Raw genomic sequence first — 14,850 nt, forward strand, 5'->3', positions numbered from 1 at the left:
CTATCCGTCCAATGACGTCACGGTGATGTGACATCCGTATGTCACTACTGAAAAACAAATAATATAGAGCTAAACAAAGATAGGTAAGCATAACAACCTTTAACCACAATGCTGCTTTATATAATGTAGGTGTGTATAGCCTATAACGTTTGGCACCTCTATGTAACATCTATAGAAAGATATAAGTGTGTATTTTTACATCTCCTTTTCCAAATGATCACACAGCATCACTAAATTGCAGTAACTCATAGTAATAATGTAGATATGGTCATTAGTCACTGGCTTGCCTTAGTTTTTGACTCATTGTAATCCAGTTGGATCTTATATTTCTACAAAATGTTGTCCATTATGTGTCTTTTTATGATTTGGAGTCTAAAACAGATGTCTGTGAGTTCCCTTGCCTTCTCATCCTTTGTCTTACTTGTTGTCTAGCTAGTGAGCTTGATCTTGGTTAGTCATCAGTAACTAGGGATGAATAACAAGTGAGGTTTAGCTTCCCCACTGGGACAACTCAACCGACACTGAAGCCCTCTAGTGGGCACCAAACCAACTCGGCCCATCTGAACTGCATGCTTCCTGTCGTCACAGTGACACAACATCTCAATACAAGCAACACACATGATCATCCGATGAAACCAGAGCAGTGTGATCGCTGGTGGTCTAAACTATTTTAAGGCCTTAGATTAATGTTGGCAGTGGTCTTTCAGTCATTGATGAGTTCTTTGAGTGAGCTGGACAGAAGAAAACCGACCTTGAACTGAAGCCACAATAATAAAGAACAAGGAAGAGGCGACTGCAGGCCACCATGTAAAAACTATAATATATTTAGCTTCTATTCTATTTCATTATTCTCTTGATATTTACATCTGAGTGAATCAGTTAGGTTATGCAAAAGTTCAAAATGAGACTCTGTAACATACAAAAATAGAAACAATGCAATACTATTTTACAAATGATGCAAACACTCAAAACATCTCTAGCCTATTGGTCTGGTATGACCAGGCTAAGGTGGCTAATGTTAGCTATCTATGATACATAGCGTTTAACTGACAAGTCAGTTCCCTGTTTACTGGTTTAAAGTTGCATAGTCTCACATCATATGTAAAACAGCAAAAACAGGCTGTAAATGCAACAGGGATTTAGTTGCTGTCACATCCAGCAACTATACTGAACAACTTCAGCATGACAGTTCTTCACAATTGTTAACACATGTTTCTCAAAACAATAACGGCTTTCTCAAAACTGGACACACAAAACTGAAAACTTCACACACAAAATGCTAAACCTGACACTCCCTTTGCAAGATGACTCTTTGCCATCAAATCTCTCAACTGTTCACAAATGGAACTTGTGTTTTTCATTTGGTACACACAGCCATCATTTAAAATGACACACACACAACTAAGCTTTTGCTGCACACTACCCAAGCATTTACAGCACACTCAAGTGCAAAATTGAAAACACAATCATATAAATGGAACACACCATATGAATGACAATGACTCTCCTTTTGTAAAATGTCTCAGTGTAGGCCTACTTTTTTCATAGTCAAACATAAAACAGTACACAAATATGCAGCAAAAAAAGGTTTTATTTCGGTACACACAGAGAATAGTACAGATGAACATGATAAAGAACTTTCTGGGTTTGTCCCTATAGAAGCAAACCTTTTTGCAAAGATGTTGTAACGTGATCCATACAATAGAAATATTGATTATTGCAGCTTAAAAGGAAATTTCATGTCAAATATACCACCCTCATTTTTGAAAGTGTTGCTAAATACTGTGCCGTTTTGTAATCTCCGAACATTGTTTGTATTAATACCTGTATCAAAATAAAAAAACATTTCCTCTGAAACAAATTAGTATTTGTTTAAGTGAAAGAACAGCTGAGTGCTAATGTTACTGATGTTCACGAAACTTAATGCCATTTGTGAAACCAAGTCTGTTTAAATCGCTACTCAATATCGCCTCTAACATCCACAGCCTGGTATTTCCCAGGGAGTTTCCATCCTGATTCCTGTCCAATAGAATCATGTCTCCCCACCACCCCCACCGGTTCCTCAGTACATACAGTCCTGCATGTACACACAGAAAAAAACAGTTTATGAAGTCAAAAAATCTGTCCATTTGACGCACAATCCTTTTTAAAGTATACACAATGTAACCTTTCTAATAATTTGGAAACTAAACGTGGTTGCTGTGTTCTGTCTGCTATTAAAACACACAGCCACCAGCGCCACGAATAGTCTCAACCTCTGAGCTCGAACAAGTATGTCCTGCTTCTGCATTTCCACCTCACATATCTCTTCCAGTAAGAATTACAGGAAGAAAACAATGAATCATGGTGCTGAGTCAGAGGCCATTAATCTATGCAGTAGTGGCAAAGTTCACAGTGAGATACAAGCAGACATAATACTGGTGGGTTTTTAAGGGCATCGCAAAAACAAAACCATATGTCACATGTTTGTACAAGTAAAACACATTTACACCCATTCTAACTCTTCACACAACCTTTGACCCACAATTCAGTGTTCATGTGTTTTAAACTATGCCCTTTGAGAGCCACTGATGGCGGCTCCTCCATCTGCTGCAGACATTATTACACACGCAGAGCTTGAGTTGCAGTAAGTGCACTGGCATCTGCTTCCAAGACTGTTTTCAACCACAGCTTGTGCAAACAAGCCAAATGGTATGTGTATTTCTTATATTTTGTATACTGATCCTACATAATGTTGTTGTGATGATGATGATCAATGATTCATAATGACTTCCACCTCCACAAATGCCTGAAGAGAACATTGTGGCTGAATCAGACGTCATTGAAGGTTAAATGGAGTGAAAATGGAAGGATTGACATTTTCACAGAAAGAGCATCCACTCAGTTTTTTTTTTTTTACTAAATCAAATTCAAAATCTTTCATAATCAGTGACAAAACAATCTATAAAGTTGTTATAAAACAGGAAGGGCAATGAGACAGCGGGTTTGGTCTGCATGAGGGTTTTCTGTGTGAGCTGCAGTGTGTCACGTGACAGCAACGAAGCAGCTTCTCAAAGTGCAGCAACCTTAAAGCTACAGAGTGACACGCTCAGGGTCACATGAGACAGAACAAACTGGCCCGTGTGCGAGTGTCAACACGTCCATCTTGACCTGCTGACCGGCTGTCTTAACGCAGCACTTTTTCAAACTAAAAATGTAACAGCAGCTTTGTCAGAAAACTCATCCTTGAATCTATCAAATGTTGACGTTTCATGACTTCTATTCTACTCAAGACTTTCAACACAGCTAATTCAGGAGCAGAGGAGCATTTAAGATAATAATAATAACTTTATTTATATAGCACCTTTAAAAACAGGGTTTACAAAGTTCTCTACATAGAAGCAAGGCAAAACATCATGTCAATACAAGTACACATTTCAGAAAATACAGGAGGCAAAGGAGACCATGCCATACAGGCAATGAACACAATAATGGAATAGAAAAATACAATTACAAAATAAAGCAGAACAGACAAACTAAAATAGGGGAACCAAACAACTGCATAAAAGGACGACATCACTTTAAAGCAGTTCTATAAAAAATGGGTTTTAAGAAGTGATTTAAAAGAAGTTACTGATTCAAGCCTTATCCTCTCAGGTAGGTCGATGCACATGTAATGTCGAAACCACGGATGGTGACATCATCCAGGTTTCTGAACATGGCTAGATGAACTTCTTTTGGGACATACACTGTTTAAATGAATTAAACACACCAATTCATAAATATGCAACATGTACGCACACAACTGAGACAATGGCCTTAAAACTAAAATGTTGACACAGAGCCTCAAGATAAATGAAACAGGACTCGCCTTGTGTAACTTTAAAAAAACATACAGTCTCTCTTTTACAAATGAGACGTTCAGTTCATGAGCAATACAATTAACAGGGATGTCGTGGCTATGCATCCTTACTTGGTCTTGTATGACCAGTTAGTACACGTTAGATAGCTATTTGAGGAGGAGCAGTGTCTCTCTTTTAAAGAGGGAGCTCCAACTGAGACACAGTTTGGTCAGACTAAACGTACACACACTTTATCATACGTGAATTATTATTATTAACCGGTCAATCTGCTGTCTTCTGTGGGCTGCACGCAGCGCGGACACGTCAGATCCGTGGCGACGTCATCACGCAGCCAGCTGATCGGAGTGGGAAGCCGGTGTGCGTATGAGTTGCGAGTGTGCGTGTATTTGTGAGATAGCGAGAGAGGAAGGGAGAGAGAGAGAGGGGAAGGGAGGGAGAGAGAGAGGAAGGGAGGGAGAGAGAGAGAGAGAGGGAGGGAGAGAGGGAGGGAGAGAGGGAGAGAGAGAGGAAGGAGAGAGGGAGAGAGAGGGAGAGAGAGAGAGGGAGGGAGAGAGAGGGAGGGAGAGAGGGAGGGAGAGAGGAAGAGAGAGAGAGAGAGAGGGAGAGAGGGAGAGAGAGAGAGAGGGAGAGAGAGAGAGGGAGGGAGGGAGAGGGAGGACTGGGGCAGGAGTTGTGTAAAAGGGGCTGAAGTCCTGCGCTGCGTCCTCCACTGCTGCTGCTGCTCAGAAAAGTAGGTTCCCTACCGAAGCCGTAACACGGTTTAAGGTGTTATAACCTTAAAAACCCGACATCCACGTTTTCCACGACACGCCCTGGTGAGGGTCCGGGTCTCCGCCGGAGCAGCGGTCGGGCAGCCTGAACTCCGCTGGACCGTCCAGACGGGTTGGCCGAGCTGGAGCGACCCGGCCGGTGGTCAAGGTGGGGCGTATTTACTGGCTGCGAGGCTGTCTGTGTTTTTCTGCTGGCTAAACGCTTCTTCCTGTCAGTCTGATTTCTCCTGTGGCGGCTTGATGACCCAGTTTGCCTTTGAAACGGCAACTGGGAAACCAGTCCGTGACATTATCCCCAGGTCTGCTTTCTGGTTCACAGCGGCAGCTTTCTGCATACATTTGCTTCATCAGATCGTGGAGGATATACAAGTGGTGTTCTAGGAGTTCTGGCTTAGGGCCTGTCTATGTGTCATGGCTCATATCGGCCAAGGCCCACTGACACAGAGGACCTGGTATGAATTATGGGCACCTTAGAAATATGACCACAACCTCCCAGCTCTTGCAAACATTTAATCAATATTTAGATGATTGACCGAGTGATATTTGTTAATATGCTGCATGGAGTATCTGCATATGCAGGCTGATAGCAGCTAAAAGGATGCTTAAAAAAAATGAGATGTCTAAATTAACACATACATCATCATCATCATGATCAGCGCCTAAAGATGTCTTATTACTTAGCCTCCGTATAATAATTTAGTCATATGTGAGCATGTGACAGGGAGATGTTGTATTATATTCTAAAGGGTGAAGTCTGTATTCATGTCGTCCAAACGTGTCAGAAAGGGTCAGCAATCAAAGCCCTTTCAAATTTGCTGAGTTCATTATAGGCCAAGGAAAAAGCCTGTGCTAAAGTAGGGGATAGGTAAAAATCAGGAAGATAACTAGGGCCGAGTCGTTCTTTAGAAACGCAGTGACACCAGCAGACATCTGGCAGCTTTCTTCAAATGAAAGATAAACTCAAGTATATTATGTTTGGGACCGGTGAAACATATAAAGCAGGTGATGTAACAAAGTATGTAGGCCTCCCTCAACTCATTTATATACAATTTATTTATAGTATTTGACACTTCTATGAATCATTTTAAAAGCAAAGTGCAGTAATCTTTCTCTGAGATAATAGTCAGGAGGAGAAAGCTTACTGTAGTGTACGATGGAGCCTGTCTTACATAATTGTACAGCCAGAGTTCAGTGTGCTGATCGGAATGCGCAATGGGCTGTGTCACGAGCTGCATTTGTGCCATTGCAACCCGGAGTGTGACATAAGCCCCCCTGTCGATGAGGATCACATGGCAATTACAGGGTGTCGGTTAAAAAGCAGCTCATCTTCCCCACACGTGTGGTTTGCCCTGCATCCAGGAAAAAATATGCAACCTTCCCCGGGTCGTTTTATTGCCTACATTTGCAGAAGTGTAGCCATCTTGCTCAACTTGGGTTACACCCTTCATTCCTATTGCATGCCTTGTCACGGGAGGATGGGGCAACAAGGTATGTGTTATGAAGGTTTATTTAGAAAAAAAGGAAAAAAAAATCCAGTTCTTTCTAAAATGGCACAGACTGCCCGAGGACAGGCTTACGGGCCTCACACCATCTCCCAGGATGTCGGGAATTCAGAATGGCATTCAGCTGTTACTCCCAGCCAGTAAAACCACACACACCCTTTATTTGTACTAATCTCAGGGTTAAAGTCAGATAGTCCTGGAAACAGCCAGCAGCAGAGCATAAGAAGAGGCTCCCTGCACTATGATCAGTGCGTTGCCAAGGCCACCGCCCTTTCCCTGTCTTTGTCCCGATTCCCAGTCTAAAATGATCAGTCTACATTGCAGACTACGATCTGGGGCAGTAAACGCTCTCCAACCGGGCCACACCCACAGCAGAGGAATGCACCTGGAGTAATGTATGAAAAACATTTAATTATCACGTTTCCATTCACAGGGCCGTAGCAGCAGAATGCTAATCTGCAACTCTTTCCATTTCACGTGACACTTCTGCAATTCTTCACATATTTCCTGACGCAGTTTCAGTGCTGAAGGTCGGACAATTGAGGTAGCTTATCTTGTCGCTTTATTTAGGATTCCCACACAACAGCATGACCCTAAATATGAAAAGGTGGTCCGAGTGGGCTCGAAGCATGGAGCGAGGTTTTTCCGTAATATCCAAGCTCTCTAGATAAATAAATCTGCTTGGGCTCAATGAGGTAATCCCTCATTGCATTGTGCATGGTTCGTTCACACCCTCCTGTGTGCGCGTCATCATACCTGTTTCTCTCTGACGCGCACATCCTGCCCGCTCAACTCGAGTGTGTCTTTCCTCTTTCTTATTCTCCCTGAGAATGCAGGTCCCAGATAAGCTCAGTCTTTTGTGTTATCTCCTCTTACACTGTTGCCCCGTGTATAAAAGCCTGTCTCAAGGCCGTCCACACTGGCTGTCAATGGGCTCAGTCTGAGGGGGAAAAGAGAAAAGGCAGAGGGGAGGTGAGGGTGAACCTGACGGTGGAGCCACGTCTGCCTTGTCCGGTGCAGACCAGATGCAGACGAGTTGCTAGAGGAGATGGGGGGAAGGATATAGCGGGATGGAAAAGGAGGAGTGGAAGAGACCGTTTCAGCCCACAGAAGCGGGGTGGAATTTTTAGCATACGCAGCTGGAATGTCAGGAATGCAGGACAGTCTGATCAGAGAGAGAGAGAGAGAGAGAGAGAGAGAGAAGCCCCAAAAAGAAGAGGAAGAAGAAGAAGAAGAAGAAGAAGAAGGGATATTTCAAAGAGTAGCACAGAAAAAGAGTCAGGGGCTCAACACTGCCCGTCATTGTGAACAGTTACTGTTTGTGGAAGGAGTGGCACGCTGTGGAACAAATAACTTATTCAGTTTGAGGTTGTGGCAGTTATGACCATCAGTGGTCCTGTGTGTGGCCCGAGGACTTGTACTGTACGTCCTCCTCCCTCCGTGTGTGCAGGGCAGGCCTGTGAGGGGAGTAGTACCTATATAATACTGATGGGATCAAGGACGGCTTCTTCTTTTTTTACAACGTGTACTACATGGCGTCCTATAATGTCTCCTCAACTTTTGGGTGGATTGCCACGAAGTGTGGTTCACACATTAATGTCTCCCTCATGATGAATGATCTTTTAACTTTTCATCATCTGGTCAACATGTTGCCCAACACTATACTTTGGTTTATGAACCAATAACTACAGATGACTGTCTTTCACGTTAGCCTCAGGTTAGTGCGATTCAAAAGTATAAGCATGCAAAGACGCTAAACTAAGATGGTGAACATTGTGCCTGCTAAACATCAGCATGTTAGCATTGTCATTGTGAGCTTAATAACAAGTTGCATTCACATTTTATAGTAAGATTGTTACACAGCAAATAAAAACCCTTCAACGATGTGCAGATTTATCTGTATTAATTCTGGTAGATATCACGCATCCAGCACTGTATAAGGGTGTCTTTCTCATCTCTACTTGTATAACATTAGCATTTAGCTCATATCACACTACTGTGTCTTAAGTACAGCCTTGACCTCTAGTCTTGTTTCCTTGTGGCCAACCACGGTACTGCAACAATCCTGTTCCCTCTATTGACCGACAATGCAAATGTCTTTTTTTACAATGTCTTTAAAGCTGAGAACCGGACTCTTTGAGTGGCACTAAAAGTCCAATTATTACTCTTTGACTAATTCTTTTGAATATTTGTAAAAATGTTCAAACCCTTACCCATTAAATGGTGGGAAGAGGCACAAATCGTACACGTGTTCAATAGGTCACAAAAAGAGGAAGCAAACCAGGAAAAGACCAAACCTTACCGTAATAGTGCCGTACGCATGAGTGAGCAACTGCTAAAAAGCGTCTCAGTGTGTGGCACCAGCCAAGTTTGAACGTTGCCTTTTAATTAAACAAACTTAACTATTTAAATAAGATAAGCATGAAGTGTGGAGGTCGGTTGCATCAGTATTGTAAAGCGGGAAAAATATCAAACCCACCCAACACTGGGGATGTGGAGAGAGAGCAGGCTGGCTAGAAGAGGAGGTATACGGCATCGGGCTGACGAGCCTTGGCTTTGCCTGCAGACTCCAGCAAGAGGAGAGCTGAAACCCCACAGGGACGGCGACTCTCATTGGAATTACGAGCGCCATTTTGTATTCCAGTTATCAGTTACAGGACTCCATAAACTAACACTTGATTGTAGAAGATTAATGAGACCTTGCTTTAAAAAAAAGAAAAGAAAAGAAGAAAGGAAAGCATAGATTTGACTGTGGGTAGGTTTGTCCCTGACTCACGAGTCAGAACAGGCCTCTGCACGCTGACTCACTGTCATGAGGAAAATGTTGTCAGTGATTTTCCACGTAAAGCCCATGTATTTTTCATATTGATCCCAGGTATATGTCTCAATAGAAATTACTCTCTGGATGATCCCTGCAGCGGTGTCTGTAAAATGTTCATAAGTATTGTTGACATCCTTCCCCCCCCACACAGTCTGCTGGCCGTGGGACACTCAAATACCTGAGATTATTCTGGTTCTCCTTGCTGCAGGAATGTACAGCATGTGGTACTCATCGTCAGCCAGATGAAGTGGAGCGTGTCCTCACTATCTCAAGATCACCACAAGACCTGCTTTAGCTTCTGTGGTCAGATCTGTGTTTAACAATATGATCAACAGTGGAGAAACAAGAGGTGCCAGATTTCACCGCGAGGCAAGGACTTGCTGGTGCTCCCAACTAAAAGGGCTTCTCACAGCTATAGATTTATTAAGGCATTTAGATATTAAAAATATTGAATTATGCTGCTATTCTAACTCATTGTAGCCCCAAATCAGTTAGAAAAGCACCTCAAAGTGTATACTACTCACTGTGTACTTTTACTTCAGAGGACAACGTTGTACATTTACCTAACAGAGACATGTTACTGGTCACATTGCAGATTAGATTATGTTATAACGTTTGCTAATTAGTATAGTACCAAGTATAGCTGATGGGATGTCATTAGTTTTACAGGTATTTGGTCTTTCGACGCAATTCGACGTATATGTATTTAATGATCGTTTATATGTGAACATGTCAATTTTTTTTTCAGTCATTTCCAGATTAAGCAACTAAACTTTAAACTTATTTGCAATTTATAGTCAGACTTAAGCAAAGTGTGCTTTGAACCGCTTACAGGCTTCAACATGCAGAAGACAGGTGTCGCTACAGGTTTTCTCTCTGGGAAACACCAGAATATTCACTCTATTAATTAAGACTTCAAAATTAATTGTTCTCATGACTTCTGAAAGGATTGCAGGCGCTCTGCTTTCATGTAGAGGCTGTCTACTCCTCTTCATCGCCCTCTCACTCACGCTTTTGTAACCACGGTAACTGAGTGTGTGTGTGTGTGTGTGGGGGGGGGGGGGGGGGGGGGGGGGGGGGGGGGAGAAAAGAGGCCGGCCTGTGATATTGAGCATCATAATAAGAGAATAAATCTTAAGATTTATTCTCGCTGGCACTGTGTAGCGTGCAGAGGCCGAGCTGAGCAGCTGATGCGTGTATCCCTTCTGGTAATCTGAGGCGTGATCTTGTGTGCATCTCCCCAGTCGTTCTCACATATCAGCTCATTTCACCCACTTACTCACAGCTGATGGCACACTCGACCGTGGTTCGACTGCACCCACTTACTGTACATGTGTGTCTGGCGGCAGGCCACCTCATACCCACGCTACTGGAGCCCGGAGTTTAGAGGGGAAGTTAAAACGATCTCTTCTTCTCATTTCTGCAGGAATATGTGAACCTAAAGCAGACGAAGGAAGGAGGAGTCGTCGTTAAAGCCGGCTGTCATTCACTCCGGCCTGGTTCGAACTCTCCCGCTCTCCGGCTGACACACTCGGCCCCAAATGGCTGACACACAGCAGTTCTTCACTGGCAAGCTTTATGTTCCCGTACACATGCTAAAGCTGCCAGCTGAAGAACTGCTCTGGTCAGCTCTGCCCCGGATGACTCGAGAAGAGGAAGCGGATCGAGGTTGCTGAGAAGAAGACTGAAGAAGAAGTGTTTCTCACGCTCAGTCAGACCGGCCAGTGTTTATAATCCGGTTTTAAACAAATGTAAGGTGTATTTTATTTTAGGAAATAGAGCATGTTTATTCTGTGGTCTTTTTCCTCACAAAAACCTGCTCACATGTTGTCATGTTTTGGTTTCTCACAGTGAAGAACACATTATTTCCTCAGACCATTTCGTTTGTGTTTTTTTTGGTGGAAAAAACTGCACACTATGAACAATACACAACACACACACAAAGAAGCACACGATAGATTTATGCAAAAAATGTGTCACACGCATCACTTTTAACTTTAAAGTCTCTGATGATCCAATTGAAGGACAGTGGGAAAGATCAGAGTAAATTGAGATGTTTAAATATAAATGTCCTCAGATATGCAATAACTTCTGAGTGTGGTGTTTGTTCTCACATTAACAAGTCAGCAAGTTGACATCGAGTCAGGACTGAATGAATCCATGTTGATTGTTGAAGTGAAACCAGAGGGTGAACACTTTTCTTCAAGGGGTTATTAATATAGTATCACCGGCTGCTTCAATGGATTCCTTCACAAACTACCAACTTTCCTCAACTCATTGGATGTGAAAACTGCAATGCTTCTTCTTTATTTATTTGCCATCAGCATCAGGTTAATTGATTAATTATATTACTGTCATCTGGATTGGTTGAATAAAGGAAGCATTTTGTGTCAAATTTGTGTTGTCAATTAGTCATAAATTAACCCAATCGTCATGTTTGTCAAATAAAATGCTTGTAATTTTCAAGTGCACTGCATTCAGCATGTTTGTTCTTAGCCCTGCTTGAGAAAGAGCACCAGAAACATCAGGAAACTGAATAGATAACAGTTTGAGTATTTTGTTTACACTATTAGGAAATTACATGAACAAATTAAGGACATAATTTGAAACGGGAGCGTTCCTGCAATTTTAACCTACATTTTCACGATCTTGGTGCAGTTTCCCCAAAACCACCGCTAGATGGCGTGATACTCTTCAAACAATAGGTTGAAACATGGCTGAGGGCGTCATGTAACCTTGTTTCACTTAATAGCGACAGAAATTAAATCAGATTATGTCCACCTAATGTTGATTAAAATTATCTGAAAAATGAAGCATGAAAAGTGTAAGTGTTGTATTATAGGGAATGTCCTATTGGGTTATATATTATATTACATTAATTTGGTTTTACATTTAACACATTTAATATTTTATTGGATTATTACTGATGCATTCATCTGTAGTTGCTTCTTATAAGGGTGGGTTGTTATTCTGCAATAATGCATCAGATTGTCCAGTGGAGGAGTGCAACTGGAAGTGTATTTAATCAAGTAGTGTATACAATTGAGGTATATTATATTACAATTACTTATATGTATTTGAGTATATCCTTTTATGCAACTTTATATTCCCACAACTTTTAAGATGCATTTATTAATGCATTCATATTGTACACAACATAAGTATGATGTTGGTGTATTTTAGACCCAACTTTTTGCCTTGACCCGAGCTTGACCAGGGACAACAATAACATGCTAGTTACATATTAATGCATCAATAATAATAATAATAATAATCTTATAATGTAACATGTACTTGCATTATGAGCATTTTTACTTAAGTACATTTGGAAAAGATACTTTTACTTAAGATGGGGATCTGAATCCTTCCTTCAACACTGATATTTTTCCAAAAGGTAATGTTGTTATGTTAATCGGCAATAACTAAAGCTGACACATAGTGGTAAGAATAAGTAGTATAACATATAAATATTCTTATATACGTAAAGTACACGTAGCCTGAATTGAATTAGCTAGTTAACCAATTATGTGTGGCCAACGAAAGATTAAAGGAGATTACCTTAACGTGTACCTGACAAATAGCTGCATGCAGAATCAAACTTTAAAGGTGGACCTCGGTCGGCGTGCGTGTTTTGAGAGGCTTATGGTTCATGGGGTTCACTTTACGCACTCTCCATCTCTCTTTCTCCGTCACACACCCTGTGCGGTGTCCGACATGCTGATCCAGCGGATGCCCTGGCGCGCAAATGGGAAGCTTTTACGCACCGCGCGTGTTCACTTCGAAAGAGGTTTAATTGCTGTTTTTGCATAGTCACACGCCTCGCCTGGTGCATAAGTAGACCTCCGACACTGGGAATGAGCTGTGGAGATGTAAGGGATGCGGTAATACCTCACTACATAATAGAGAAGGGGGAGGGGGGGTAAAGGCAAGGAGGGCGTCCGGACGCTCAACGCCAACTAAACGCGAGCGGGACGCAGACATCAATAACATCTCACTCATCAATAAGACATTTTGATGGAGTTAGACTACTTAATTACATAGGTTGTCTTGAAGGTATTAGTCTCTCTGAATTTATAATATTTAATCTAATGACCCCCAATGGAGAACATCTGAAGGACGACACTTCGGCATCTCCGTCCACAGGAAAGCGGCTCGGTCAGACAGACAATAGGAGACTTGGAGAGTTCTTATCTTCCAGTGATGGCTATCAACACGGATGCTGCCTTTGGGAAAAGCGCGCTTGGCGAGAGGGAAGTTTCCAACCCCACCGACTTCCAGGACACCGAGAAGCTGCTGAGCACCGCCACCACCGAGCCCACCGGGCAGAGCAACATCAAACCGTCCGACTCCTTCTCCCTCAACATCAGAGGGAGCGTCCGGTCCCTGGATGCCGACCAGAACGGACACAGATCACCGATGAAGTCGGGCTCAATCGGGCAGCTGCCGACCCCACCCAAATCCTCGTCGCGTCTCAGCCTGGGCCCGCTGCCCTCCACGGGGCCGCCGGGGTGCGTCCCGCCGAGTTACCTCTGGCTCGCCGTGCTGTCCTGCTTCTGCCCCGCCGTGCCGCTCAACATATGCGCCTTGTGGTACGCGAATGTGGTAAGTGGTACATTTATTTACGGCTAAATGTGTTCTTAACAACACAATGCAGACTAGTATCATCCGTGTGTGCTCGAGTATATTCTAAATACAGTTGTAGGCTTTTCAAACACGACAGGTGTTTTGAGTTCTGTTGCGTTTTAATAATTAATTGTTGATCACTTCCTTGCTTTCCCTTTCCCGTTAGTCGAGGTCTGTTCTCCATACAGGAGATATTGAAGGAGCAAAGAAGTATGGGCGTTTGTCAATGCTGCTCAGCTGTCTGGCGATGCTGCTGGGTGTGGCTGTCATTATCTTCATAGTGTTTACAATAGGTATGAAAGAAAGACGTCAATCAAACACACTCAAAGTGTAAATATGTGTATCTTAATGTCTCTTTTCTCTGCTTCTCAGAGTCTCAGTAGTGAACTGTGGGATGGGAAGGAGTGTCATTTCACTTCTCAAATTTGCACGGAAGAGTGGTGGAGGAATGTCGTTTTGAGGATGAAAAAGCACAAAAGCTGAAGAGACTCTAGTGTACAACTTATTGCTTTTTCTGCTATGGACCAAAGAAAGAAGAAAGGAAAGAAGTTGCACGTCGTTTCTCTTTTCCCGGCAACACTCATGTCCAATAACCACACAAACTCAGGAACAAAGGAAGGAAAATGAAGGCTGCACACAGTTGTAGTGCCGGATCATCAGACAGCACATGCTGTCTGATGATCCCCCCCCCCCCCCCACACACACACACACATCACAAATGGCACTGTCATTTGCTTATTATTATTATAAAAAGACATAATTAGATAAGAGGATTTCCTAAAGCCCCCCCCCCTCCAACAAAAAAGAAGATACAACAATCAATTAAAAAAACAAACACATACAGTAAGAAGTGTACGTGATGTAAATCAATGAACCCTCTTCTGGTCAGGCAAAAACAAAATGAATCAGTGCACCTCTAGTCTGGAATGCCGCCACTGCCCGACCTGTTTCTCTTAAAATTTGCATCAAAGTATGGACTATCTGGGAAGATGTATATACTGATTTCATACACTGTTTACATCCAGTTTAAAACTCCTGTAGGTTTACATGAACAACGCCCTGCTGCAGTCAGTGTGATGTCTTGCTTTGCGTGCTACTATGATAAACTGATCGGACTACTGAACTGCCTGGATCTCTAAATCTCATTACGTTTACAATATACTGCAAGATATGAATGGGGCTGTTCTCCCTGTATGCACTGTTCTTGGCACTCTGATGTTGATGTTTATACATTTATACTGTATGACTGGTTTTCTGTGCCATAGTTCTGCATGTCAGAAAATAAACTTGAA

The 14,850-nt window shown here is 42.5% G+C and overlaps 1 protein-coding gene and 1 long non-coding RNA gene across 2 annotated transcripts; both read left to right on the forward strand.

The window, feature by feature from the left end:
- Positions 1–4,511: 4,511 nt before the first annotated feature.
- Positions 4,512–11,330, forward strand: LOC117743257. The gene is made up of 2 exons (XR_004611089.1): positions 4,512–4,760; positions 10,362–11,330. It is a non-coding gene; the product is annotated as an uncharacterized LOC117743257 (long non-coding RNA).
- A 1,532-nt stretch (positions 11,331–12,862) lies between these two features.
- Positions 12,863–14,354, forward strand: LOC117743284 (trafficking regulator of GLUT4 1-like). Its single transcript, XM_034551163.1, has 3 exons — positions 12,863–13,537; positions 13,725–13,851; positions 13,931–14,354. The coding sequence occupies exons 1-3, from the start codon at positions 13,136–13,138 to the stop codon at positions 13,939–13,941; spliced, it is 540 nt and encodes a 179-aa protein (XP_034407054.1). The 5' UTR covers positions 12,863–13,135; the 3' UTR covers positions 13,942–14,354.
- Positions 14,355–14,850: the final 496 nt, after the last annotated feature.

Source organism: Cyclopterus lumpus, chromosome 14 (assembly GCF_009769545.1).
Source record: "Cyclopterus lumpus isolate fCycLum1 chromosome 14, fCycLum1.pri, whole genome shotgun sequence".
In the NCBI taxonomy this organism is placed as follows: domain Eukaryota; kingdom Metazoa; phylum Chordata; class Actinopteri; order Perciformes; family Cyclopteridae; genus Cyclopterus; species Cyclopterus lumpus.